The sequence below is a fragment of the Naegleria gruberi genome, assembly GCF_000004985.1.
Source record: "Naegleria gruberi genomic scaffold NAEGRscaffold_39, whole genome shotgun sequence".
Lineage (NCBI taxonomy): Eukaryota > Heterolobosea > Eutetramitea > Acrasida > Naegleriidae > Naegleria > Naegleria gruberi.
In genome coordinates, this window is record NW_003163288.1 from 120,147 (window position 1) to 144,197 (window position 24,051).

Consider the following 24,051-nt stretch of genomic DNA (forward strand, 5'->3'; position numbering starts at 1 on the left):
AGATGTTGTTTAGCAGTAAAGAGTTTAATAACATAGTTTAGTTTACAATCGAATCAAGTTTAGAATACCATTGACAGTTCTCTTGTAGTGATCTGGTAAATAATCGACGAAAATATGAAAGACATGGAATGGAATCTTTTCTACCAAAACATTCACATTATCAATTCCTTTCAATTTTTCCAAGACTGATCCAATTTCATAATTCAATCTTTCTCCAGAAGTATACGAAATGAACATTCCTTTTGGCAGTACAGATGCAATTCTTTGCCATTTCTCTCTATTCCAATGATAAGGAGATAGAATTTGAGTTTTTTCTTGTTGACCTAGTCCACATGGTACTCCATTCAATTTCCATTCTCTAATCTTTTCATTTCGAATGAGTCTATCCTGATGAAAGAGATCTCTACTCGGTGGAGTATCCATTTCCATATCACACCAAGGAGAAAGTAAGATGGCACCTTTGAGAGCATTCACATAATTGGCATCTGTTGAAGGATTCAACTGAGAAATTTTATCTGCAATTTGCCAACATAAATTACCACCAGCAGATTCACCAATGACATAAATTTCCGAATGTCCCTTCACATCAACAAGCCATTTGAAAGCTCTGAATGCTTCTTCAGTAATTTGTTCAACTGTTGATTGTGGATAGGTTGTGTATTCCAATCCAAGTAGATCGAATGAATTTTCAGAGCACCATCTCTCATGAATATAACACAAATCTGAAACACCTGAAACGTAGGCACCTCCATGGAAGTGTAAAATTGCAATCTTTCTCTTTTGATTCTTTGAGAAATTGAAATATAAACTTTTAACAGAACTTCCTTTTAGGGTAAAATCTGGTCTCTCATCAGGTTGATGGAATGGACCAGCATTGAGTGCAAAAATTGCATCACTTGACCTATTCTTCAAAATTCTACAATTTTCCACAATTTGTTCGGCAGTGTAAGGTTTTTGATTTGCAGGAAGAGGAGGAAGTGAATATTTCAATGAACCAAAAATCAAATCAACCAAACGAAGAGTTGCCAATTCTCTATTATCCAATCCTTCCAATGCTTTTTGTCTTTCAATTGCTCCCTTTTCATCATTCGATAAATTTTCCTCCCTTTTCAAAGATGATTTTCGGATGGAAAATCCAGAATTTTCCAAGAGTAAAAACACATGATATAGTGTCAAGGTAATCATGGCCAATATGCCTCTCTTGAATACAAATTTTCCAATCACCAATGCAACAATCAACGATAGGACAATACCACCTATGAGTAGAGACATTTTTTAACTATTATTGCCTGTTGAGAATCTTTTAAATATCCTTCCTACTATTATTGATGAAGAAAATTTTTGTTATGAACATCGGAAGAATAAAGAAGTGGTTGGCGATAGATCTAATGCAAATTATTGTGCTAGTTCTCTATGAAAATACTCTCTTTTGATATCATTGTAAAATATCAAAGAAAAAAAATGCAAGACATTAATGGTTTGAAGGTTTTGATTGGTGTCATTGTAGTGTTGCTGTTGGTCGCCCATGATGGTGTGTTATCGTTAGGGTTGAGAGTGAATAATAATCCTACTATTATTGGTGATCAAATTATTCCAGTAGAAATCAACGTTTTTTATTCGAATCCACAACTTTCTTCTCCGAAATTGTTTATCAGAGGAAACCTGAGTCCAATAATGTCATGGAATAGGGGTTTAAAACTTGAAGAGTCTAAACTCTCATCAGGAGTCTATCAATTACAATTCAACACTACCCAAAACCAATTACAAAATATTGGAAACCTATTCGAATTCAAAGCTCTCATTAATGACCAAGATTGGGAAATTGGAACCAACAACCAATTTATTCTCTCACTAACTGCCAGAAATTCCATTTCAATCTATCCATGGTTCTATCAAAAGAAAGGTTCCATTCAAACATTACAAAATGTCTACTCACCAATTTTACAAAATTACAGAAATATTTCCCTTTACCTTCCACCTTCATATTTTGAAAATCAGGCAAAGACATTTGATAATTTATTGATCATGCACGATGGACAGAATTTATTTGATCCAGCAACAGCCTTCCTCAATCAAGCTTGGATGATTCAGAATACCCTTGATCCATTGATTACTTCCATGGATCCATCCTATGCCATGGAGGAGATTATAGTGATTGGAATTGATAATACACCAGATCGATTGAATGAATATACCTATTCAAAAGATAAGGATTATGGTGGAGGAAAGGGAGATTTATATTTGGACTTTATTGAACATGAGGTTCTTCCTTATTTGTTGGCCAAGTTTTCCCAGAGATGGGTTCTGAGGAATGATAAATTGGGAATTTTGGGTTCATCACTTGGTGGACTCATTTCGTGCTATGCTGGTTGGACTCGTTCCTCAATCTACTCAAAGATTGGATGTATGAGCAGTAGTTTTTGGTGGAATAATCAGGACTTCAACAATACCATTCTCAATAGACCATACACTCCATCGAACATTAACATTTATTTGGATAGTGGTGATAGTGGTGATGGAAATGATGATGTAATTCAGACTCAAACCGTTACCAAGCACATTTTGAACAAGGGCTCCTTCAAACTCAATCAGAATGTTTACTATTATCTCGATAAGGGTGCTTCACACAATGAATATTATTGGGGTCGGAGATTTCACGAGCCAATGTTGGCCCTGTATAAGAAATCTCCTCTATATTCCAAGTTCAATAGACTCTACTGATCTTGCTTCCATTTTCATTTTTGAATCGACCAGTGCAAATGGTCCTATCTATTGGATTGGAATTGGAAACGGGAATTGAGCGAAATTAACCTTAATCCCTTTTTTCACCTTGATGTTTTCACAATAAAACTGTTCCAAGTACACTTGATATTGAATTCAACACGCTTGAAGAAAACAAGTCAAAAGCTATCTGTAATGCTAACCTCAAAGATGATCACTAATTACTCCCTCTTGATGGGTGCCTTATTATTCACAATAATACTAAGCGGTATTGCTTCACTGGTGCATGCACAACAAATGGTTTTATCCAAGTCAAGATGCCATGCTGGTCCATTCACAATTACATTCTCTTCGACCATTCCAATTTCCTTTGGTACATCTGCTAAAATCAATGATGGATACAATACCTCTTCAACATTCAATTCAATTGTTGGCTATTCTAAAGATGAGACTAGCTTTTCTTTCAGAGTTGGAAAAACATCTGAAATGGGTGATTTCTTTATCTTCAATTCACCACATCCATTCGCTATTAGCTATACCATCTCGATGGATTTTGCCATGCTGAATTCAGAAACAACTACATTGAAAATACCTGCCTTTGGCCATGAAAGATTATTCACATCCAATCTCGTTCACACAACCACAAACAGTTTAACATTAACCAATTTGGATTCAACAAGGCACCATGTGAAAATTGCATATACATTCGCAAAGAGTGAAAAACCAAATTATCAATCGTTTGTTCTTTCCACTACTGAAACTATTCCACTCACCATTCCTTCTCAATACACTTCCTCCTCCAATATTCCGTTCTACCTCTATCTCCAATGTCAAAGCTCTTCAGAATGCAACATGGAATTGAAAATTACCCATGTGAGTTTCACAACTCAACAAAACCCTACTATTGACTCCAGTGCACCTCCAGAAGCAGCCTCAGGAACCGACATGCAAAGTATCTTTATGGATGAATTATTGGAGGCTGTTCCATCAGTGGCCTATCTCATTGGAAGTTTAATTGTTGGCTGTATTGCATGTGCATGTTTAACATGTTGTGGTGTTTACTGCCTTGCTAAAAGACAAAAGAAGAAGGCAAGAGTCTCTTGTATTGATGCCTCTACAGAAACTTCATTCCGATTCGTAACTGCCTTTGATAATAAGCAAGGAGAAGGAAATAATGATGCAACTAATTGTCCAACTCTTGCCTTTGTTCCTTGTCATAGTTTTAATAAGAGTAATGTGATGATGCCAAGTGCTGCTACTCAAGTGGAACTTCCAATGGCTGCTGATGTCATTATGGAGCAACAACATCCTCAATCCTATCCAACAAGTTTACCTCCTCCTTATTCTTCTTCATCTAATCTGGAGACGCTACCAACAAATGAATTTAGTAAGGGTGAATTACCAGTAGAAGAACAACATCCAGTGGTCATGTATCAAACTGTGAATATGTATCAGGATCCTAAAATGTCTTTCGATGTTGATCCTAATTTTAAAGTGTAAAATAAATTATATTGTTATTTAAAAATACAAATCTGAGAAGAACATGTTCAAATAGATTGATGGTTCATTAGATACTTAATGTTTTTTAAGATTTCTTGGACTTTCCAAGTAGGCTTTAACTCTCTCACTCTTCAATACATTTGCCTTCAGAGTTTCAAGCTTGGAATCATCAACAACCACTTCAAATCGATACAAATCCAAGTATGATAATAAATCGTACAAGTATAAATCGGCCCAACTCAATCCTCCCGGAACTAGATTGCCATTATTCTTGATGAGGTGAGAATTTAATCCTTTCATGATGAGTTTCAACCAACCATTTTGGAATTTAACTCGTTCCTCCTCCTTCTTATCTTCGGAAGTAAAATAGACAATTCTGATAACGTGATTGGTTAATTCATCAATAGCAGAGACGCATTCTTCGAGAATGGCTTGATTTCTTTCATCAGTTGGATGAAAATTTGCTTGCTTGGCTAAGAATCGAGCAATAGGAATGGTTTGATAGAGTGTGAAATCTTCATCAACTTTGAGAGAAGGCAATTGACCATATCTTGTGTTTGGTTGAGTAGATGTCCAGGATCCATCTTCAAATGAAATTGATTTAAATTCGTATGGAATTGCACAATGTTCTGCGATCAACTTGATAATGTCCTACAAAGAAGATTCAGTAATTTGAAAAGTTGTTTCAATGAAAACTTACTGCTCTGCCGGGTCCAGGAAAGTATACTAATTGGTAAGCCATTTTTATTTGTGAATTTGTTGGATATTTGGTTAGTCAAATCTAGCTATTTATTTCGATGACCTGACTTCATGCAAATGCTAGAACATCCAATTCGAGTGGAAATTCGAATCCTGAGCGTACGCATTAATCTCCAGCTCCTGATACTTTACAATTTCAGTTCATTAAAGTTGCTTGCAGCTGAATAAGTTTCTTTATGCTCAGTGGCAAATATTGATCTAATTGTTACAATTTCAAATAGTTTTGGAATGGGTGAATTATTTAAAAAAATGAAATTGTTGGAACTGCCAGACGAAATTATTTTTCATATTTTGGGATATTGTTGTGTAGCAGCAGAAAATCATCATGAACCTCTACTCCGAAATCCATATGTTAGACAAATGGCCAAAATACAATCTATCAACAAGGATTTTTCAAGAAGAATTAAAAGTTATTCTGATACGTTTTGGAAGAGTCTTTTAGTGGATGAATTTGGAGCGAATAAGCAATTTATTAAATTAATAGATGATCAAATAACAGGTACTTTGCAAAATAAGAAGATTTCACTGAAGAGAAGAGCACTCTTGTTGAGAAAATTATTTAGTAGGAATTTCAAAATTAATACCAATAAGCAACCTGGTTATTCCGAATGTAAATTTTGTGTTTCTGGACCTGCTAATACTGGTAAAACTTGTTTAACCACAAAATACATAACAGGTGAATTTCCACAAGTTACAGATCCAACAATAGAAGACAGCTACAGAAAGATGATACGAGTAGATGAATATTCACACCTTTTGGATATTTTGGACACGGCTGGGCAAGAGGAATATAAAGCAATGAGAGATGGATATATTGCAACATCACAAGCTTTTGTAATTACTGCAAGTTTAGATCTTATTCCAACAGAATGTACACAATATTACGAGGAATTATTGGCTCAAATTATAAGCATTAAGGATTGGAAAGGAGTTGGATGTTATCATCCAATGGTTTTTGTAGTGAACAAGTCTGATTTAGAACAAGAGGAAAGAAAGTCAACATTTGAGGAATGGAAAACATTTTTGAATTCAGTTATAGAGAGATATGGAATAATGAATTCTGAGATTATTGAAACCAGTGCCAAATCCAATATTAATGTTTCAAAAATATTTGAATTAGGTATTAGAATGTTTCTACATTTTCATTTTAGTCACGTTTTTTGGTTTCAACAAGTAATTGAATTGGATACAAAAGCTTTTAGTCACACAGAAAACAAATCCGAAAAGAAATGTTTACTACAATAAGTCTTTCTTTCAATGATTGTTAAGGGAAAATATTAAGAGATTGATTGCTCATCATGTGATCCCCCTTAGCTCAGTCGGTAGAGCGTCAGACTGTTAATCTGCAGGTCGGTGGTTCGAGCCCACCAGGGGGAGATGCTTTTGCTCCCTACTTACTTTTTTCCCAAACTTGTCCTAAACCTGACTTGTGTATTTTATGCATTTCCTCAATTTATATCATGGAAGTGTTTATTGGATATTCAAAGAATGGAATATTCCGGGAGTGTCACTACAAAACAACTAGATATCCAATATCAACTTTAAAATTGTTAGACAACCATTTACCCTTAATCCAGTCAGTTTGCTCCACATATTTTATAGTATCAACAAGTTTTTGCTGGGAAGTTTCAATGTCACTAAACAAAATCACCAATGCTTGCCCATGACTTTCCTGTTTGTTATTCACATCACTTCGTTCTTTTAAAATGCCGAGTATTGACCTGAAAACCCAAAAGCCCGATAACTTTGTAAACACAATTTCAGCAGTATAACAAATTGTCCATTTTAAGTAGTTTTGCACGCACCTTTTAATACCAATGCAATTTAAAAAAAACCTCCAAACAACTAAGCACCCACCTCTACCTCGAACAACTATAACATACTTGGGTGCATTCAAATTTTGAATACAAATGAACAATTTAATCCTCTCAACATTTGATGTTATTTCCAATTCAACCTCAACAACCAATACATCTGCACTCTATATTGGTAATTGCTTACTGGTGGACCCTGATGGCTATCCATATGTCGAGTGGATGTACAATCTAATGGGTCAGTGTGTCCATTCACCATTGGAGCAGAGCTCTTTCTATGTTGGATTGGGAAGTCTGGCCTTGTACATTGTTTCTGGCATTCCACAAGTTATTGAGAATTTCATGAAGGGTAATGCTGATGGTTTATCGCCCTACACTTTGGCCATGTTTATCATTGGTGATTCGAGTAACTTGTTGGGGGCCATTCTCACCCGTCAATTATTCACACAAATTCTATTGGCCATCTACTTTGTCACTATAGAGGTGATTTTAATTTCACAATTCCTATTCTACAAATTGAAAGCACTGTGGAAGAGGAGGAAACACAAAGGACAAGAACAACTCCACGATGAAGAGGATGATAAAGCATCATCTGCCAACACTTCAGCAATAGTATCAGCAGCCGTAGATACTCACAGTTGTACCTCAATGACTTGTACTCCATTAGAGGAACACAATAATGAATTTCTTTCCGATAGTGAGCAGCAGCCTCATCACGAGAATGGACTGATGAGTTTGAAGGGCAATGTTAATTCCACACGAACTGTTTCTCTACTTGTTTTGTTGATGGTCTTTTTCTATTTAATGTTCACAATGAATCATTCAAGTAACAACCTTAATATTCCACAACAACACAATGAACAACAAACTGGAAGAAGATTATTATCGAACCATGAAGATGAAATCAGCACTACCAAGGATCACAACAGCGTTCAATTTCCACCTGTTGCAACTGAGGCCATTATTGGCTATACTATTGGTTTCATATCCACGACATGTAGTATTGGTTCAAGAATTGCTCAAATTATTAAGAATTTCATGAAAGGAACCTATGGCATGAATCCATTGCTGTTTGGATGTTCAGTTTTTGGTAATATTCTCTACTCGTCATCAATTTTCCTCTTTAGTGTGAATGGTTCCTTTCTGTTGTACAAAATTCCATGGTTGACAAGTAGTTTGGTCAATATTTGTCTTGATTCTTTCATTATTGCACAATACATTTATTTCACATTCATTAAAAAGAAGCAACCACAACTAGAAAACCAAAAAACCTTAGAAAATAGTGAAAAATCTAAATTGGAAATTCAAAATGAAGAAAGAATTGAGAACAAGTTGAAAGATTTAGAAGTTTAATGTTTCTTCCTTATACTGCTTTCAAGTTTTGCAATTCCACAATACATGAACAATTCGAAATTAACATAGCATCATACCAATCATATATGCTTTGTTATCCAAAAAAACAATTCCCTCAATAAGATAATCTCTTTCAATAATAAATATGAGAAAGTGGGAAAGTTTAGTTTTTTCAAAATTCTAATTGTCTAAAGTTTTTAATGGGAGTGTCTACTGTTCCAAAACCGATTCTAATATCTTCAAGTTGAGTTCATCATTTTGTTCTTCATCTCTCTTTTCTGGTATCTATTTTGACAAGAACAAAAAATGAAACAACAACGTTTATTCCTGTTTCTGATTGGTGCTATCGCTTTTATTTTACTTATTGTTTATCTACAATTTATCAACAACAAAACAACACCATCCACTTCTCACATTTCTTCTAACTCTCCTCCGACAACAACACACGAGAGAAAGAAAGTAGACGAAACTAGAAATACACAACAGGTTGTTGCAGCAGAAGAGAAAGAAACTTCATCATTGCCAGGATCACACGTAAAGGAAATTAAAGTTCCAAAAATCAGAGACGATTCTTACTATGCAAGTGGTTTGAAATATTTCGATGCATTCGAAAAAACACAAAATGTTGAAGCTAAATTAGCCGACATGGACACATCCAACATGAAAGATTTAATCTTTACTACCCAATTCAATCAAAGAATGAACAAGGGACAATTTATTGATAGAAGATTCGACAAGACACTTTATACATTTTCTAATGGAAAGGTCAAGGTAAATCATCCGAATCTGAAGGTGCATGTAAAATTCTCACCTGATGAATACAAAGATGATCATCTTCACTATCCAATCTCAACAGATGCCACCATTGATAGGTATTGTATCAGAGATAGTTTCTGTCAAGGTGTCGGTCAAACAATGTGTCAATTGTGTGATTCTAAAAAACCAAAACTTGAAAGCAAATACTTTTATACTTCATGGTGTTACAAACCAAATATTGATTTTACATTGGTTTCAGTGGATAATGGTATTTTAGATTATGGAGCTCATCATGAAATTGTGAGATTTAATGTTTTTGATGCAAATGCAAATGTGTTTTCAATGCCTGGTGGAAGTCCAATTGAAATTCATAGTGGAGGATGGAGTGTTGAATATCATGCTCAATTGGGAACAATTGGTAATGTGTGGTATCCTGATGGTATGTTCTTTTCATAATCATTCTTTTTTTTAATTCATGTTTTGCATTTTGTAATCTTAATTTTTGTAAAATGTGAAAATTCAAGCTCTTGGACATTTTCCAAATGAAATTCTTTTGAGAATTGTCTTTTTACACATTCATCTCCCTCTCGACATTCCAATCATTTATCATGATGGTCCATTTGCAAACTCAATTATGGATTCTCTAATTGAGAAGGGTTTCTTCCCAAAGGAGAGAAAATTCATCAAAGCAAAGGGTTCAGTTTTTCATGTGGCCAAACGTCTCTATTTCTTCCATTCTAAAGATTATCAACACGTTCCAATTACTCCAGATGTTGTGGTGAGAAAGAGTACCGACTATCTGAAACAATTCTTCTATGCCAATGATAATTTGATTCAAAATAATGTCCGATTCGACAGGGAATATATTCTAATTGTCGATAGATTGGACGCTAGCTCTAGAGGTATCCTAAATCATGATGAAGTAGTATCAAAAGTCAAAGAATCAGTCAAAGGAAAGAATATTGACGTTATTTCTGCAAGATTATCCAAACGTCAATTCTTGGAAATTGGTAAAATCTTTTTTGATGCCAAGGCAATCATTGCTCCACATGGTGCTGGTCTAGCCAACTTGGTATTTGTGAAATCTGATATTAAATTCATGTTAGAGGTTGGTTGGGTTGGTTCAGATGCTGGAGGTTACTTTGCTCACTTTTTCTGTGTGGCTAGAGCTATGGGAATTAAGTATTATGCTGTGGCTGCAACTTCTGGAACTTATGGATCACATTTTAGAGTGGATGCTGACGAAATTGGTGGAATTGTAAGAAAGGAATTTGAAAATTATTAGATTCGAATAAGATTTTAATTTTGGGGTGTTGATTTTTCATTGGATTTCAAGGTATTGTAATCGACAGAGACTTTCTAATCTCATCAAATTAGAAACGCAGTAACGAAATCTGGGTAAAACCACACATTTGTTAACTCACTCGAGTTCACAACCATTAAAAAAAATGTCACCACTCAACACATCACTTTTTATTTTTTGCATCTTGGCAGTATTGACACCCACCATTTACTCTCAATATCTTGTTGTCTCCCCTTCCACCTACTTACCAGGTCAATACTATGTTACCTTGTCCATGAACAGTAGTTCTCCAGTCAACTTGGGTCACAGCTCCAATACCCAAGCAGCATACACAACTTCAACTGGTTTCACACTGCTGAGAAGCAACATTTTGAATGGAACCTACTACTTTAGAATAGGTTCAGTTTCGTCCTCTACAGGAAATTACGTAATTTTCAATTCTGCTTCAACATTCCAAATTTCTTACAGAATTGGTGAAAGTTTTAATAACTTTTATCCATCTAGCTCAAGCAATTCCTATTCGATTCCTGCCTATGGAACTGAGAGATTATATGCTAGCTCTTCCTACAGATCAGGAGAAAGTTATACATTACAATTCAAATCATCCAGAACAACTTCAGTCAAGATTGCATACACTTTCAATATTGAAACTGAACCATCCTATAGTTCTTATCAAATTACTTCATCCAGATCTGCATCCATTTCCTTTACTGTTCCAACTACTTCCTCTATTTATCCAACTTTTTATTTATATATTCAGTGTAATAATGGAATTTCAGATTGTGGAACCATTACAGTTGAGACACCAAGATCTGATGATGCTGGAATGATTATTGGAATTGTGATTGGAGTTTTCATTTTGTTTATTATCATTTCAGTTGCCATTTCAATTCCATCAGTTATTGCTGCTAAAAAGAGAAGAATGATGGCACTTGCTGCAGTCACAGCTGCTAGCAAACATGGCGATTTTGCCACCACAAATAATGCAATTGTGCAGCCAACCATGCCACCTGGAGCCTACCAACCAATGGTTCAACAAATTCCAACAATGCCACCTGGAGCTTATTACAATCAACAACAACCATCAACCATGCCACCTGGAGCTTATCAACCAATAATGGTTCAAAATCAAATGACAGTTCAAAATTATCAGCCCTATGTTGTGGATCCACAAGTTCAACCATATAGTGGTCAACTACAATATGGAAATCAACCAATGCCTGCATTCAATCCTAATGTAGATCGTGTATAATACGATATACTTGTTAAACTAGATTTATAATACTTTGAAAGTTTTTTTCATTCCACTTGATTTGAAACTTTTTCCCGCCTCATTAATAAATAAGGGACAAAAAAAATGTCTCAAAATCCATCCGCCGAAACACTGCTATACATTAGACAGTGTGCTTCAGTGACATCCATGTTAAATCATTTTCCTTTCTTGAATTTTATGATTGAATTCTTTCACTCCTTGGGAGTTGAAGTTAAGGTAGACGACTATTTGAGATGAGAATGGACAAATTCTTGTTAATCAATTGCTGGCTATTAGTTTGGAAAATTTCAACATGTGTGGAATAGTTTCAAGTGACCTATCCAGAGAAAGTGAAGAGGAATGGAGAAGCTGTATTTTTATTTCGCAATTATGCAACGAAGAAATAGGAGGCATAGAAAATTCTCACTTTGTTTTATCATACACGGCAGAAAAGTTACTTTCTGTTATTCTACCAAAAATTTGATTGTAGACCATTTCGTATTCAATAAGATTCAAACTTGGGACATTTGTAATGTGGATCATTTCATTGAAATAGTTGGATGTCTTTTTAAATTTACCAATTTTTCTTGGTGCCATTTACCTAATCCATTTGGATACAAATCTAGTGCTATTCGTTGTTCTTCCCTAGCTGTTGGTTATTATGAAGAAGAGTTGAAAGAAAAGATAAGATCCAAAGAGAGAAGGGAGCTAATGAAAGAAACATTGCATAGAATTGAAAAGAAGTACAAACTAGGGCATACTCCAAAAACAAAGAAACAATTAGATTTGTGACTGATAACGTAATTGAAAAATTGTTGAATTGTGCAATTAATAAATAACGTTTACAATGACTTCATCATGCAGAACCATTATTTGAATATCATCAAATTGTCAAATGGAACCTTATAAAAGTTTACAAACAAGAAAACTCTAGAATGGTATTGGATTTTCAAAACAGCTCATTCAAATTCGAATCCTACTTTCCAATAACTTATTTTTAAAAAATGTCCACTCGAGTCAACCAACACCACTCTCTAATTTTTTACTTCCTTGTTGCTGCTGGTGTTCTTACTCTCATCCACTCACAACTTGTTGCTGCAGTAAATGCAGCCTCTGGCTACGTCTATCCGAAAAATTATCTGACTCTCAATGTGAATAGTGGTGTTTATTCCGTTTCCTTCTCATCGAGTTGTTCACTCGTGTTGGGTTATATTTCGTACAGTAATTATAACGATCTGGACAAATTGGCAACCTCTGTTCCTTCTACTTTCACTGTAATTTCAAAGGGTACAACCTACTATTCAAACTCGTACAGTTATTATTCCTTAGATTCGAATTATTATTTTGTACTATTTAATAATGGATCATCCAACAGTTGTTATGCTAGCACATTTAGTGTGGCTTTGGAAATGAATACTTTATCATCCTCCACTCGTTCATTTACACTTCCCTATGGAATTACAAAAACCTTTTCCAATATTTATAGTTATAATAGATTGGTTGTTACTTCCTCCAGTAGTTCTTCAATGAGTTTGTACTACAAGTCAGACTATTCATATTCTACACCAACAACAACACCAAATAGTTTGAGTCTTTATAGTATTTCTAGATATGGAACTGCAAATATTCCATTGAGTACTTCTCGAAGTTCTTCGTATACCTCATATGTGTATCTTTCATGTGGTAATATTGGTGGTTGTCCTGTTACTTTATCTCTTGATTCAGATGGTAGTGATTCAGGTGCATCAACTATTATTGGAGCTATTGTTGGACCAATTGCATTTGTTGTAATTTTCACATTCATTGTAATCATTTCAGTTGTTTCAACATGTGTGGCAAGAAGAAGAAGAATGCTGATGTTGGCAGCTGCCACTTCAGCTGTTGCAACTACAACCACTTACTCAACTCAACCAACCTATGTTCCTGTCCCAACACCAGTTTCAACCACAACAACCACAACTGAAAACACAACTGTTTATGTTCCACCACCAGTTACAACGACAGCTCAACAACCTTATAATCCAAATCAAGGTTACATTCCTCAACCTGGTGTTCCACAACCTTATAATCCAAATCAAGCTTACTACTCACAACCACCAACTAGTCAACCGTATCAATCATATCAACCATATCAACAATATCAACAACAACAACCAAATACTCAACCTCCACCTTATTACAATCCTGGAGTTGGTGTCTACCCAACAAACAATGTTCCAGCACAACAAGAACCAAGGCCAGCTTTCAATCCAAATGTCGATAGTGTTTAAAATTATTTCTAATTGAATCAATACATGAATAGGATCAGTTCTTAATATTGGACTCGGTCAATTAACAAAACAACATTAAAATTCTTTCAATTTTCTATTCTGGACCAGAATATTAACACAAACCTTATCCTCTTATCCACCTTCCAAATCTCATCTTTGAAATGTCTTTTGAATTGACCATTAAGTTATGGCTTACACAACCCTTAGGACATTGTAAGAATCTAGCTTGCTACGGACAATTCAAAAAATGCTAAAAATAAAAAAATTAATCAAATTCTTTTAAAAAAAAATGGCTTCCACTGCACTCCGTGTTGTTTATAACAATTTGATTGAACATGTCAGAAAGTACAAGATTCTCCAATCGGTGAATGCTCTTGCTGATTGGGATGAGTTAGTCATGATGCCTCCAAAGGGTGCTGAATCAAGAGGATTGCAAAAGACTGTCTTGGCTTCTTTGACTCACGATTTGCAAACTTCTCCACTCATTGAAAAGTATCTTTCGGAATTGGTAACTACTCAAGATGATCAAAAGATTGTAGTGAAGAATGATTCCGAATTTGATGAATATGAAATTTCCAATATTATTCTCATCCATAAGGAATTTATAAGAAATACTAAAATTACAAAGGAATTGGTTGAGAGAGCTTCTGAATTATCTAGTCGTGGATATCATCAATGGGTTGAAGCTAGAAAGAAAAGTGATTGGACCTTGTTCCAAGACACTCTCCAAGAATGGGTTAACATTCGTAAGGAAATGAGTTTGTTGATTGAACCAAATCAAAATATTGCTGATACTTTGCTTGACGAATATGATCCTGGAATGACATGTGAACAAGTTGCTCAAGTTTTTGAAGATGTCAAGAAGGAATTGATTCCACTCATTCAAGCCATTAGAAAGAAGGTTGAAGAAAATCCAGAAAAATACAGTGATGCTTCCTTGCTTGCCAAGATTCAAGCTGGTGCAGATGAATTGTTTGATCAAAAGGAACCGTTCCCAGTTGAAAAGCAAACTGAACTCTCCAAGCAAGTAGCTCAAGAATTAGGTTTCGATTTTGAAATGGGTAGATTGGATGTCAGTGTTCACCCATTCAGTACTTCATTCTCAACCAATGATGTCAGAATTACTACCAGATATAATACTAAGGAATTCGTTAATGGTTTGGGTATGTTTTTTTGATGAATTATTGAAATTTATTTACCACATCATTTGGATAATTTGATTATCATCATATAATTTACATTATCTTATTCTTGAATAATTACAGCTGGTACTGTACACGAAACAGGACACTCACTCTATGAAGCTGGTCTCAATCCACTCTATGCCTATCAACCAGTTCAATCTGCTCTTGGTACTACCATCCACGAAAGTCAATCCTTGTTCTGGGAAAGACATGTTGGTTTGAGTAAGGGATTCTGGAGAAAGTGGTTGCCAGTTGCTGAAGAATTGTTCCCATACTTGAAGCAAAAGAAATTGAGCGTTGATGACATTTACAGATCTGCCAATACTGTCACCCTCAATAACTTTATCAGAATTGAAGCTGATGAATTGACCTATCCAATGCACGTAATTCTTAGATTTGAAATAGAAAAGGGATTATTGGATGGATCAATCAGTGTTGCTGATGTTCCAAAAGTTTGGAATGCCAAAGTTAAGGAATATTTGGGACTTGATGTTCCAAATGATGCTAAGGGTGCTCTCCAAGATGTCCACTGGAGTTCAGGCGCTTTTGCCTATTTCCCAACATATCTTCTTGGTGCTATGGCCTCTGCTCAAATCTCTGCATCCATTCCAGATTTTGAAAAACACATTGAAGAAAATAACTATGCCTTCTTGAAGAATTGGTTGAATGAAAACATCCACAAGAGAGGTACTGTTACATTGACCTCTAACAAGTTGCTTAAGGAAGCTACTGGTTCTGAATTGAATCCAAAGATCTTTGTTAACTATCTCAAGACTAAATACAGTGCTCTCTATGATCTTTAAAATAAAATTATCATTACTTTCAAATGAAAATTAGTTTGAAAATTAGAGAATCTATTTTGATCTTGTTCAATCAATATTGATTTCTATTTTCAATCAACAAAGATTACATCAAAATGATTATCTTAAATTTTACAAAATTAGATAATCTAATTTAATTAATAAAAAAATGATTAGAAGAGCTTGCTCCATTTGTGCCGGTGTCAAACCTGTCAAATTTACAAGCTTCTCCCTGATACCTCGTTTCATACATTCAGCATCGGAACGACATTTTCATGTAAATCTAAATGCACAAACAAAAGATACTTACCTTCATCTGATGCAACGAGATTATGAAAAACCAACCTTTTCCACACTCAATATTACTATCCAAGATTGCAAAGAATGGAAGGAATTGGAATTTTTCAAGGCCATGGGTAGAACCATTCCAAGAGGAGGAGCTGGTTTAGCAAGAGGCGAATTGGAGATACTCCTCAAATCTAGGGAGGTTATGAATCCTATTGATGGTGAATTTCTCATTAAAGTTTCACAAGTTTTGGAGAAGAAAGGTTCATATGCAGCTAGAAAATATGTGGAATATGAATTGAGAACTGATCCAACAATTGCTAAAAAGATTGTTGATTGGGTAGAAGAGAAATCGAAAAGAGATGATACAAGTGGAGGTGGTGGAGAAGTAATTACCGATACTAGCTCACCAAATATTCCTCCCAGAGAACGAAAGGAAAAGGAACAAGAAACTTATGACGATGAGCAGGAATGGATTGATGATTTTGGTGGAGGATTGGATGGTGGTGATGGTGGTGGTGATGGAGGGGGTGATGGTGGAGGAGGTGATTAGTTCTCATTCGTTTTTTGATCTAACAATTATCCAAAATTACTCTTTTTTTCCTTTTATATTCATAGGCTGTAGATTTCAAAAAAACAAACTGTAATTTGTGTTCGTTACGTTTTTTGATGGAATTATAAATATTATAAATATAAAAAAAAGATGCCAAAGAACAATGCACCTTTCATGATTAAGGTGCAGTTAGGAAATAAAAAGTCAGGAGTGGTTGTGGATCCTAGTCATGAATTTTCTAGTTTTGCTCTTCATCAGGTTTTACATTTTACTTCAGAGCAACGTTTGTTTGTCAAGGTTTGTTGTTATTGTAGTAACGAGTTGATTCATCAAGTTTATCATCATTTCACCTTATTTCATATTGAAAATTGTTGTATGGAATTGATGATTTGATTTAAATGTGGACCATTCAATAATATATTTAGGTTTTGGCTCTTGAGGATGAGGAAAATAAATTGAGGATTTGTTTTCATCATGATCCGAACATTAGAATGGGAACTTACTTGATGAAGGAACAATTGATTAATGATTTAAAGCCGAACAAGGTTTATACACTGATTATTCAGGATACTAGAGATGTAAAAGTGGAAGATCTAACAACAGAGGAATTGGATGAAATCAAACGACTGTTCGATGAAATGGATAAAGGTAGAGTAGTTATTAATAACAACTCTTAAGGAAAACTCTAATGTTTGAAAATGTAGATAAATCTGGATGTATTTCACTATTGGAAGTCAAGAACTTTTACAAAAATGAAATGGAAATCAATATGAGAGTGAGTCGTAAAGTTGCCGATAGAAAGATTCAAAAACATGTAATATTTAGAGAAAGATATGAAAAGGACTATGAAAATGATTGTAAATTTTTCAAATCCATCATGGACAGTAACATTTCTCATTTTATGCAACAGGATACAGATAATAATTCACGAGTTACATGGGATGAATTTTTGAAACATCAAGCAAAGGTTAAAATTTCACAACGAAGATAATCAATATGTATATTAATGTTAGATGGTTACATCATCAACACTTCAACACTAAGCAAACACTAAAACATCATCTTTCCAATAAATTTGATTCATTCCTTTGTGATTGTATTAGCAATAACGTTTCCTTCCACTAAGCAACACAAACCTCAAAGAACGGATTAAGAAGCCACTCAATAATTCAACGCCACCATAAACAGCCTCCTTAATACGAGAACTATCAATTAATGAATAATTTCCAGAACAATTTTTCGCTTTGTAGACTTGTATGTTCCCCATTTTCTCCAAATATGAACCTTCCATGAATAAAGAAGGCATTTCTTCTGAATTGGGTATTAATTGTGTTAGACACTAGTCCTGCATTTCAACAACAACATCATAGGTGGCGACATCCACTCTCTCTTTTGCTTTCATTTTCATTACCTGGGCAATTATTCATCCTGATTCATCCAAACTAAGAACCAAATTAAAGGCTAAATAATAATACTTCAAAAACTCATAAAAAAACATACAACAATGATGCGTTCCTCTTTACAACAATCTGTTCAAAAGATTTCATCCTTTTCCAAACTCATGGGAAGAAACAATATTTCTGCCTGTTCGTATGGTATTAACAATATTCCATTCGAAAAGAAGGTTATGGATGCCAAGACTGCTCTCACTTCGTTCATCAAGGGAGGAAACAGAGTTTTCGTTCAAACTGGTAAGTGTTTTTGAAGCATTGTATGGAGTTTGTATAATTTTGAATTGTTTTACTGTACTATTATTGCCACTTGTTTGTATTCCGGAACTGATGATTCAATTCCAATATATATTTACATATTCGTCATCTTCATTATCCACTTTTTGATTTTCATCATCAATTCATTACTGTTTATATGAATATAATTATTATATTAAAATTCAAAAGGTTGCAACGTTCCAAAGCACCTTATCAAGAGTTTGGATACACTCATCGATGAAAAGGAAAAGACCTTTGCCGATAATAAGAAGAGAATTGAATTCGTAGGTCTCCATATTAACTATTATCCAGGAGAACAACCACCACACATGAGTGGTAAAAATAGAGAATACTTCCACACAAATGCCATCTTTAACGGTGCTTCGGAAAGAGCTGGTATGAAAGATAGAAGTGGTGAAGAATTACCACTTGTCGATTACTTGCCAATCTTTTTGAGTGAAGCTCCAATTTTGTTCAAGAGTGGTAAATTCCCACTTGATGTTGCTTTGATTCAAGTTTCCCCACCAGATAGCCACGGTTATTGGTAAGTACTAGTATAATTTGAATTTTGTGAAATAATTATTACCTTAATTAGTTCACTTGGTGTCTCTGTCGATATTTCCTTGTCTGGTGTTCAATCTGCTAAATATGTCATTGCTCAAATTAACAAGAATGTCCCAAGAACTCACGGTGATGGTTTCATTCACATTTCTCAAATTGATGCTTTCGTTAAGCATGACGAACCACTTTCTGAAATTCCATGTAATATTCATGAACTTGATGAAGTTGACAGAAAGATTGGTGAAAATGTTGCTCAATTGATTCCAGATAGAGCTTGTTTGCAATTGGGTGTCGGAAGTTTGCCAAATGCTGTTTGTGCTGCATTGACAAATCACAAGGATATTGGTATCCACACTGAATTGATGTCTGATGGTGTTTTGGAATTATTCAAGAAGGGAGTTGTCACTAACAAGTATAAGGGAGTTCACCCTAATGAAATTTTGTGTACTTTCGTCATGGGTTCAAGAAACATTTACGATTTCGTTGATGACAATCCACAAGTCATTTTCAGAGGAGCTGACTTTGTCAATGATATTAACAATATTAAGCAAAATAAGAATATGATTGCTGTCAACAGTGCTATTGAAATTGATTTTACTGGTCAAGTTTGTGCTGACTCTATTGGTACCAGAATGTACTCTGGTGTTGGTGGTCAAGTAAGTATTTAAATAGTTCAATAATAATTTATGCAATATTTAGATGGACTTTATGGTAGGTTCAGCAAAGAGTGAAGGTGGTAAGCCAATTATGGCCATTCCATCCCTTACATCAAATGGTGAATCAAAGATTGTCAATACTCTCAAGGAAGGTGCTGGTGTCGTTACTACAAGAGCTCACGTTCACTATGTCTGTACTGAATATGGTATTGCTGAATTGTATGGTAAGAACGTTGTTCAAAGAGCTAAGGCCTTGATCAGTATTGCTCACCCAATGCATCGTGAAAGATTGACTTTTGAAGCTAAGAAACGTTTCGGTTATTTCTAAACCTTATAGAGAGAATGCATCTCTTTTCCACAACATGATAAGAAAGAATTTATGTTGATTTTGCTCACAACTAACTTGCAACATGTTCAAAATTTTCTAACCAAATTTCCAATAAAAATTAAAAAATGTCTGAAGAAGAAATACAACAAATATCATCATCGGAGGAAAATATTACAACAGATGAAGAAGAAAAATCCTTGGAAGAATTAGAACAACAACTTGCTCAATTTAATGAACAATTACAACAATGTATTTTACTTTCCGAACAAGAACCAGAATCAACTGAATATTCATCACTGATTGAAGATTTACAAAATGCCATCAATTTGACAACGGAATTAATTAATATTAAATTATCGGAACAACAACAGACTCATAGTAATACAATTGTGGAATCTGCAGTACCATTATATCAAGAGGGAGATTATTGTTATGGTCTTTATGAAGGTTTATGGTATGTGGCTGTTGTTACTAAAATCATAGATAACACCAAAAAGCTTGCCGAGTCAAGCATCAAGAAACCTTCTTTTGAATATTTAGTTAGATATGTTGGATATGGAAATTCTGAATTTATTTCAAAAGAAAGATATACCATTAAGGATTATTCACACCCTCCAACTGAATATTTACAATCAGGATCTAAATGTCTTGCTGTCAATGCCAATGATCCTGATGGACTCTATGAAGATGCCGTTGTTGATAAATTGACAGAAAAAGAAACGGTTTGGGTCACATTTAAGGAGAGAGGAATCATGCAAGAAGTTCCATTAAGACTGATAAGACTTGCCTCTGATCATTTCTATGATCCAAAATTCAAACCAAAGAAATTCAAAAAACCAGAAACCACAAGCAATACTACCACTGTTGCTTCTACTGCTGCTGCAACAGCCATCACCCAAGAAAAGAAGGAGCAAGCTGAAATTATTGCCAAAAAGAAAAAGAAGCAAGAAAAGAGACAAGCCAAACAAAAGGAAGAGGAAAAAAACATTAATGAAAGAAAACAAAGTTGGCAATCCTTCAAGAATAAGAACTCTGGTAATTACAAGAATACTGGAAAGACATTACAATCCTCAGAAAAGACCTTCACTCCCGCCCAAAAGAAAACCAAACATTCACACCCAACTAGTTCTCAACAATAAATTATTCATCATCATCGCCTAAGAAGAAGTTTAAAACTGCATTAGAAAAATTGAAACTCTTCTCGTTAGCTAGCTCCCTAACTCATTCACACAACGATGTGATTGGAGAGTTGTGATTACTTGAAAAATTGAAGCGAAACGGTTTTGTAAGCATCTCCAAATCAGCAAAATATTTTAAAAATAAAAAATCAAATTTAAAAAAAAATCGAACCAAGTGCTAGGCTGCCCTACATTTCTTCGAGAAAAATAAACTCCTAGATTTATACATCATCACCATGCAAAACGAAGGTAAAGAACAACAAAAAGCCGGAGGTTTCTTCTCCTCACAAAACAAGAGAAGTGAAATCAACGAATGGAGATTGGGCTTGGGAAATGAAAAGGAATCCGTCAGAAAGGATACAGTCAAGAAGGTTATTGCTGCCATGACTGTCGGTAAAGACGTTTCCATGTTGTTCACTGATGTCATCAAGTGTGTTGCTACCAACAATATCGAACTTAAGAAGTTGGTCTATCTTTATATTATGAATTATGCTAAGACTCAACCAGATTTGGCTATCATGGCTGTCAATCAATTCGAAAGAGACTCTAACCATCCAAATCCTTTGATCAGAGGTTTGGCTGTCAGAACTATGGGTTGTATCAGAGTTAACAAGATTGTCGAATATTTGGCTGAACCAATTAGAAAGACAATCAAGGATAAGGATCCATACGTCAGAAAGACAGCTGCTGTTGCCATTGCTAAATTGTTCGATATTAATGCTGAAATGGCTATTGAGCAAGGATTTGTTGAAGCTTTGGAAGAATTGTTGACTGATGACAACCCTATGGTTGTTGCTAACGCTGTTAAAGCTTTGGATGAAATTTCATCAACATCAAGTGAAGTTATTCTTGATTTCACAGAAAAGACTGTCAAGACTCTCTTGGCTGCTTTGAACCAATGTACAGAATGGGGTCAAGTTTTTATTTTGGATGCTCTCTCAAATTATCAACCAAAATCTGATAAGGAAACTACTGAAATTGCTGAAAGAGTTGCTCCACGTTTGCAACATGCCAACTCTGCTGTCGTCCTTTCTGCTGTCAGAGTTATTAACAAGATGATTGATTTGATTAGCAATGAAAATGAAAAGAATGAATTGATCCAAAAGATCTCTGCTCCTCTTGTCACATTGTTGAGTGGTAACCCAGAAATTCAATATGTTGCTTTGCGTAATATTGACTTGATTGTCCAAAGTAGACCAGGTATTCTTGCTAACAATATCAAGATGTTCTTCTGTAAATATAACGATCCTATTTATGTCAAGTTGGAAAAGTTGGATATTATGGTTAAATTGGCTTCTGAACGTAACGTTGATACTGTTTTGATGGAATTCAAGGAATATGCCACTGAAGTTGACGTTGAATTTGTCAGAAGAAGTGTCCGTGCTATTGGTAGATGTGCCATTAAGCTTGAAAGAGCTGCCCAAAGATGTGTTGATGTTTTGCTTGATTTGATTCAAACTAAGGTTAACTATGTCGTCCAAGAAGCTATCATTGTCATTAAGGATATTTTCAGAAGATATCCAAACAAGTATGAAGGTATTATTGGTAAGCTCTGTGAAAACCTCGATACTTTGGATGAACCAGAAGCTAAGGCTTCTATGATTTGGATTATCGGTGAATATTCCAACAAGATTGAAAATGCTGACGAATTGTTGCAAATCTTTATTGATACTTTCCACGATGAAACTTCTCTTGTTCAATTGCAAGCCCTTACTGCTGTCATGAAGCTCTTCTTGAGAAGACCAAACGACACTAGAGATTTGATCAAGAAGGTTCTCCATTTGTCTACTGAAGAATCTGATAACCCAGATTTGCGTGACAGAGGTTACATTTATTGGCGTTTGCTCAATGAAGACCCAGAAGCTGCTAAGGCTGTCGTCTTGTCTGAAAAGCCAGTCATTAGAGATGACTCTACCAACATTCCAAAGACCTTGTTGAACGAATTGGTCAAGCATATTGGTACTTTGTCATCAGTCTATCATAAGCCTCCAGAATTGTTCGTTGCTGGTTACAAGAAGAAGAAGAGTGAATCTGGTGAAGATAAGGAAGTTGAAGATTACCTCAGAGAACAACAACACCAAGATGCTGCTGACAGAACTACCACCCAAGATATTCTTGGTTTGGATGACGTTTTGGGAATGGGTACTGGTGCTCCAGCTCAAGATTCTGGTGATCTTGATTTGGATGATGTTTTGGGTGTTGGTTCATCTCAACCTCAATTACAATTCTCTGCATCAACATCTGCCAATGCCAACGTTACTTCTCTCGTTCGTCCAGCTCCACAAAAGAAGTTGTTGCTCACTGCTGATAAGAGCAAGGGTCTCCAAATTTATGGTGCCATCAATAGAAATGCCAGAGGTGGACTCGAATTCTTGGTCACTTTTGAAAATCTTTCACAACAACCAATCACTGGTTATGCTTGTAAATTCAACACAAACACTTTCGGTTTCGTCCCAGGACAAGTTCAAGCTAATGGTATTATGCCTGGTCAAAAGACTGATGGTATTGTTCCAATCCTCCCTGGTAACAATGAATCTGATAAGGTTTCTCCACTTATCCAAGTTGCCATCAAGACTGATTTGGGTGTTGCTTACTTTGCTGATAGCATTCCATTCAGTGCCTTGTTCATTGAAAATGGTTCTTGTGATAGAGATACTTACCTCACTCTCTTCCAAAGCATTCCAGATGAAACTGAAAGCACTACTGATGCTCCAAACGCTTCTGCTGGTAATGCTAGCGCTCTCATTTCTAGATTGCAAGCTCACAACATTTTCTTCGTTGCTGACCATCAAGATGCTGGTTTGACCAACTATTACTTCTCTGCCAAATTCAACTATGGTACTGAAGAAGTTATTGCTCTCTTGGAAATTGTTGTTAGTGCCAACTCACCACAATGCAAGATTAATACCAGATGTGCTGAAACTCAATTCATCCCATTCATTGAACAAGATGTTGCCAGAATTGTTTCCCTCACTTTCTAAATAAATTAAACATTTATTCTCTGAAAACAATTGCCTCAATACTATTCTTTTGTAAACTAAATTTCAATACGAGCAGTCTACTATTACA

At 35.2% G+C, this 24,051-nt stretch overlaps 14 protein-coding genes and 1 non-coding gene across 15 annotated transcripts; 13 read left to right on the plus strand and 2 right to left on the minus strand.

Moving 5' to 3' along the window:
• Nucleotides 1-42: 42 nt before the first annotated feature.
• NAEGRDRAFT_70244 (uncharacterized protein) lies at nt 43-1,272 on the minus strand (the record flags this gene model as incomplete). Its single annotated transcript, XM_002674580.1, has 1 exon — nt 43-1,272. The coding sequence occupies one exon, from the start codon at nt 1,270-1,272 to the stop codon at nt 43-45; it is 1,230 nt and encodes a 409-aa protein (XP_002674626.1).
• Nucleotides 1,273-1,459: 187 nt separating this feature from the next.
• NAEGRDRAFT_80576 (esterase) lies at nt 1,460-2,874 on the plus strand. Its single transcript, XM_002674484.1, has one exon. The coding sequence runs from the start codon at nt 1,462-1,464 to the stop codon at nt 2,719-2,721; it is 1,260 nt and encodes a 419-aa protein (XP_002674530.1). The 5' UTR covers nt 1,460-1,461; the 3' UTR covers nt 2,722-2,874.
• Nucleotides 2,875-2,931: 57 nt separating this feature from the next.
• Nucleotides 2,932-4,221, plus strand: NAEGRDRAFT_70246 (uncharacterized protein; the record flags this gene model as incomplete). The annotated part of the gene is made up of 1 exon (XM_002674485.1): nt 2,932-4,221. One exon carries the CDS (start codon nt 2,932-2,934, stop codon nt 4,219-4,221), a length of 1,290 nt encoding a protein of 429 aa, XP_002674531.1.
• A 75-nt stretch (nt 4,222-4,296) lies between these two features.
• NAEGRDRAFT_70247 (uncharacterized protein) lies at nt 4,297-4,963 on the minus strand (the record flags this gene model as incomplete). The annotated part of the gene is made up of 2 exons (XM_002674581.1): nt 4,297-4,872; nt 4,922-4,963. 2 exons carry the CDS (start codon nt 4,961-4,963, stop codon nt 4,297-4,299), a joined length of 618 nt encoding a protein of 205 aa, XP_002674627.1.
• Nucleotides 4,964-5,229: 266 nt separating this feature from the next.
• Nucleotides 5,230-6,225, plus strand: NAEGRDRAFT_50847 (ras family small GTPase; the record flags this gene model as incomplete). Its single annotated transcript, XM_002674486.1, has 1 exon — nt 5,230-6,225. One exon carries the CDS (start codon nt 5,230-5,232, stop codon nt 6,223-6,225), a length of 996 nt encoding a protein of 331 aa, XP_002674532.1.
• Nucleotides 6,226-6,284: 59 nt separating this feature from the next.
• NAEGRDRAFT_t453 lies at nt 6,285-6,357 on the plus strand. Its single transcript has one exon. It is a non-coding gene; the product is annotated as a tRNA-Asn (tRNA).
• A 533-nt stretch (nt 6,358-6,890) lies between these two features.
• On the plus strand, nt 6,891-8,147 carry NAEGRDRAFT_70249 (uncharacterized protein; the record flags this gene model as incomplete). The annotated part of the gene is made up of 1 exon (XM_002674487.1): nt 6,891-8,147. The coding sequence occupies one exon, from the start codon at nt 6,891-6,893 to the stop codon at nt 8,145-8,147; it is 1,257 nt and encodes a 418-aa protein (XP_002674533.1).
• Nucleotides 8,148-8,453: 306 nt separating this feature from the next.
• On the plus strand, nt 8,454-10,365 carry NAEGRDRAFT_80577 (uncharacterized protein; the record flags this gene model as incomplete). Its single annotated transcript, XM_002674488.1, has 2 exons — nt 8,454-9,342; nt 9,428-10,365. The coding sequence occupies 2 exons, from the start codon at nt 8,454-8,456 to the stop codon at nt 10,186-10,188; spliced, it is 1,650 nt and encodes a 549-aa protein (XP_002674534.1). The 3' UTR covers nt 10,189-10,365.
• On the plus strand, nt 10,352-11,458 carry NAEGRDRAFT_70251 (uncharacterized protein; the record flags this gene model as incomplete). Its single annotated transcript, XM_002674489.1, has 1 exon — nt 10,352-11,458. One exon carries the CDS (start codon nt 10,352-10,354, stop codon nt 11,456-11,458), a length of 1,107 nt encoding a protein of 368 aa, XP_002674535.1.
• A 1,004-nt stretch (nt 11,459-12,462) lies between these two features.
• On the plus strand, nt 12,463-13,824 carry NAEGRDRAFT_58704 (uncharacterized protein; the record flags this gene model as incomplete). Its single annotated transcript, XM_002674490.1, has 1 exon — nt 12,463-13,824. One exon carries the CDS (start codon nt 12,463-12,465, stop codon nt 13,726-13,728), a length of 1,266 nt encoding a protein of 421 aa, XP_002674536.1. The 3' UTR covers nt 13,729-13,824.
• Nucleotides 13,825-14,017: 193 nt separating this feature from the next.
• On the plus strand, nt 14,018-15,741 carry NAEGRDRAFT_80579 (carboxypeptidase; the record flags this gene model as incomplete). Its single annotated transcript, XM_002674491.1, has 2 exons — nt 14,018-14,891; nt 14,994-15,741. The coding sequence occupies 2 exons, from the start codon at nt 14,018-14,020 to the stop codon at nt 15,713-15,715; spliced, it is 1,596 nt and encodes a 531-aa protein (XP_002674537.1). The 3' UTR covers nt 15,716-15,741.
• A 140-nt stretch (nt 15,742-15,881) lies between these two features.
• NAEGRDRAFT_70254 (uncharacterized protein) lies at nt 15,882-16,550 on the plus strand (the record flags this gene model as incomplete). The annotated part of the gene is made up of 1 exon (XM_002674492.1): nt 15,882-16,550. One exon carries the CDS (start codon nt 15,882-15,884, stop codon nt 16,548-16,550), a length of 669 nt encoding a protein of 222 aa, XP_002674538.1.
• A 155-nt stretch (nt 16,551-16,705) lies between these two features.
• NAEGRDRAFT_80580 (uncharacterized protein) lies at nt 16,706-17,861 on the plus strand. Its single transcript, XM_002674493.1, has 2 exons — nt 16,706-16,847; nt 16,976-17,861. The coding sequence occupies exons 1-2, from the start codon at nt 16,725-16,727 to the stop codon at nt 17,225-17,227; spliced, it is 375 nt and encodes a 124-aa protein (XP_002674539.1). The 5' UTR covers nt 16,706-16,724; the 3' UTR covers nt 17,228-17,861.
• A 193-nt stretch (nt 17,862-18,054) lies between these two features.
• NAEGRDRAFT_70256 (uncharacterized protein) lies at nt 18,055-20,943 on the plus strand (the record flags this gene model as incomplete). Its single annotated transcript, XM_002674494.1, has 5 exons — nt 18,055-18,241; nt 18,449-18,803; nt 18,855-19,476; nt 19,520-19,793; nt 19,943-20,943. The coding sequence occupies 5 exons, from the start codon at nt 18,055-18,057 to the stop codon at nt 20,941-20,943; spliced, it is 2,439 nt and encodes an 812-aa protein (XP_002674540.1).
• Nucleotides 20,944-21,218: 275 nt separating this feature from the next.
• On the plus strand, nt 21,219-23,990 carry NAEGRDRAFT_80581 (adapter-related protein complex 1 beta 1 subunit; the record flags this gene model as incomplete). The annotated part of the gene is made up of 1 exon (XM_002674495.1): nt 21,219-23,990. One exon carries the CDS (start codon nt 21,219-21,221, stop codon nt 23,961-23,963), a length of 2,745 nt encoding a protein of 914 aa, XP_002674541.1. The 3' UTR covers nt 23,964-23,990.
• Nucleotides 23,991-24,051: the final 61 nt, after the last annotated feature.

What these genes read in the sequence shown, in the direction of transcription:
- NAEGRDRAFT_80580 (XM_002674493.1), top strand. Translation starts at nt 16,725, where the DNA reads ATGATTAAGGTGCAGTTAGGAAATAAAAAGTCAGGAGTGGTTGTGGAT. An exon ending in AGCAACGTTTGTTTGTCAAG is followed by an intron (nt 16,848 to 16,975) that starts GTTTGTTGTTAT and finishes TAATATATTTAG; the next exon opens with GTTTTGGCTCTTGAGGATGA.
- NAEGRDRAFT_80576 (XM_002674484.1), top strand. Translation starts at nt 1,462, where the DNA reads ATGCAAGACATTAATGGTTTGAAGGTTTTGATTGGTGTCATTGTAGTG.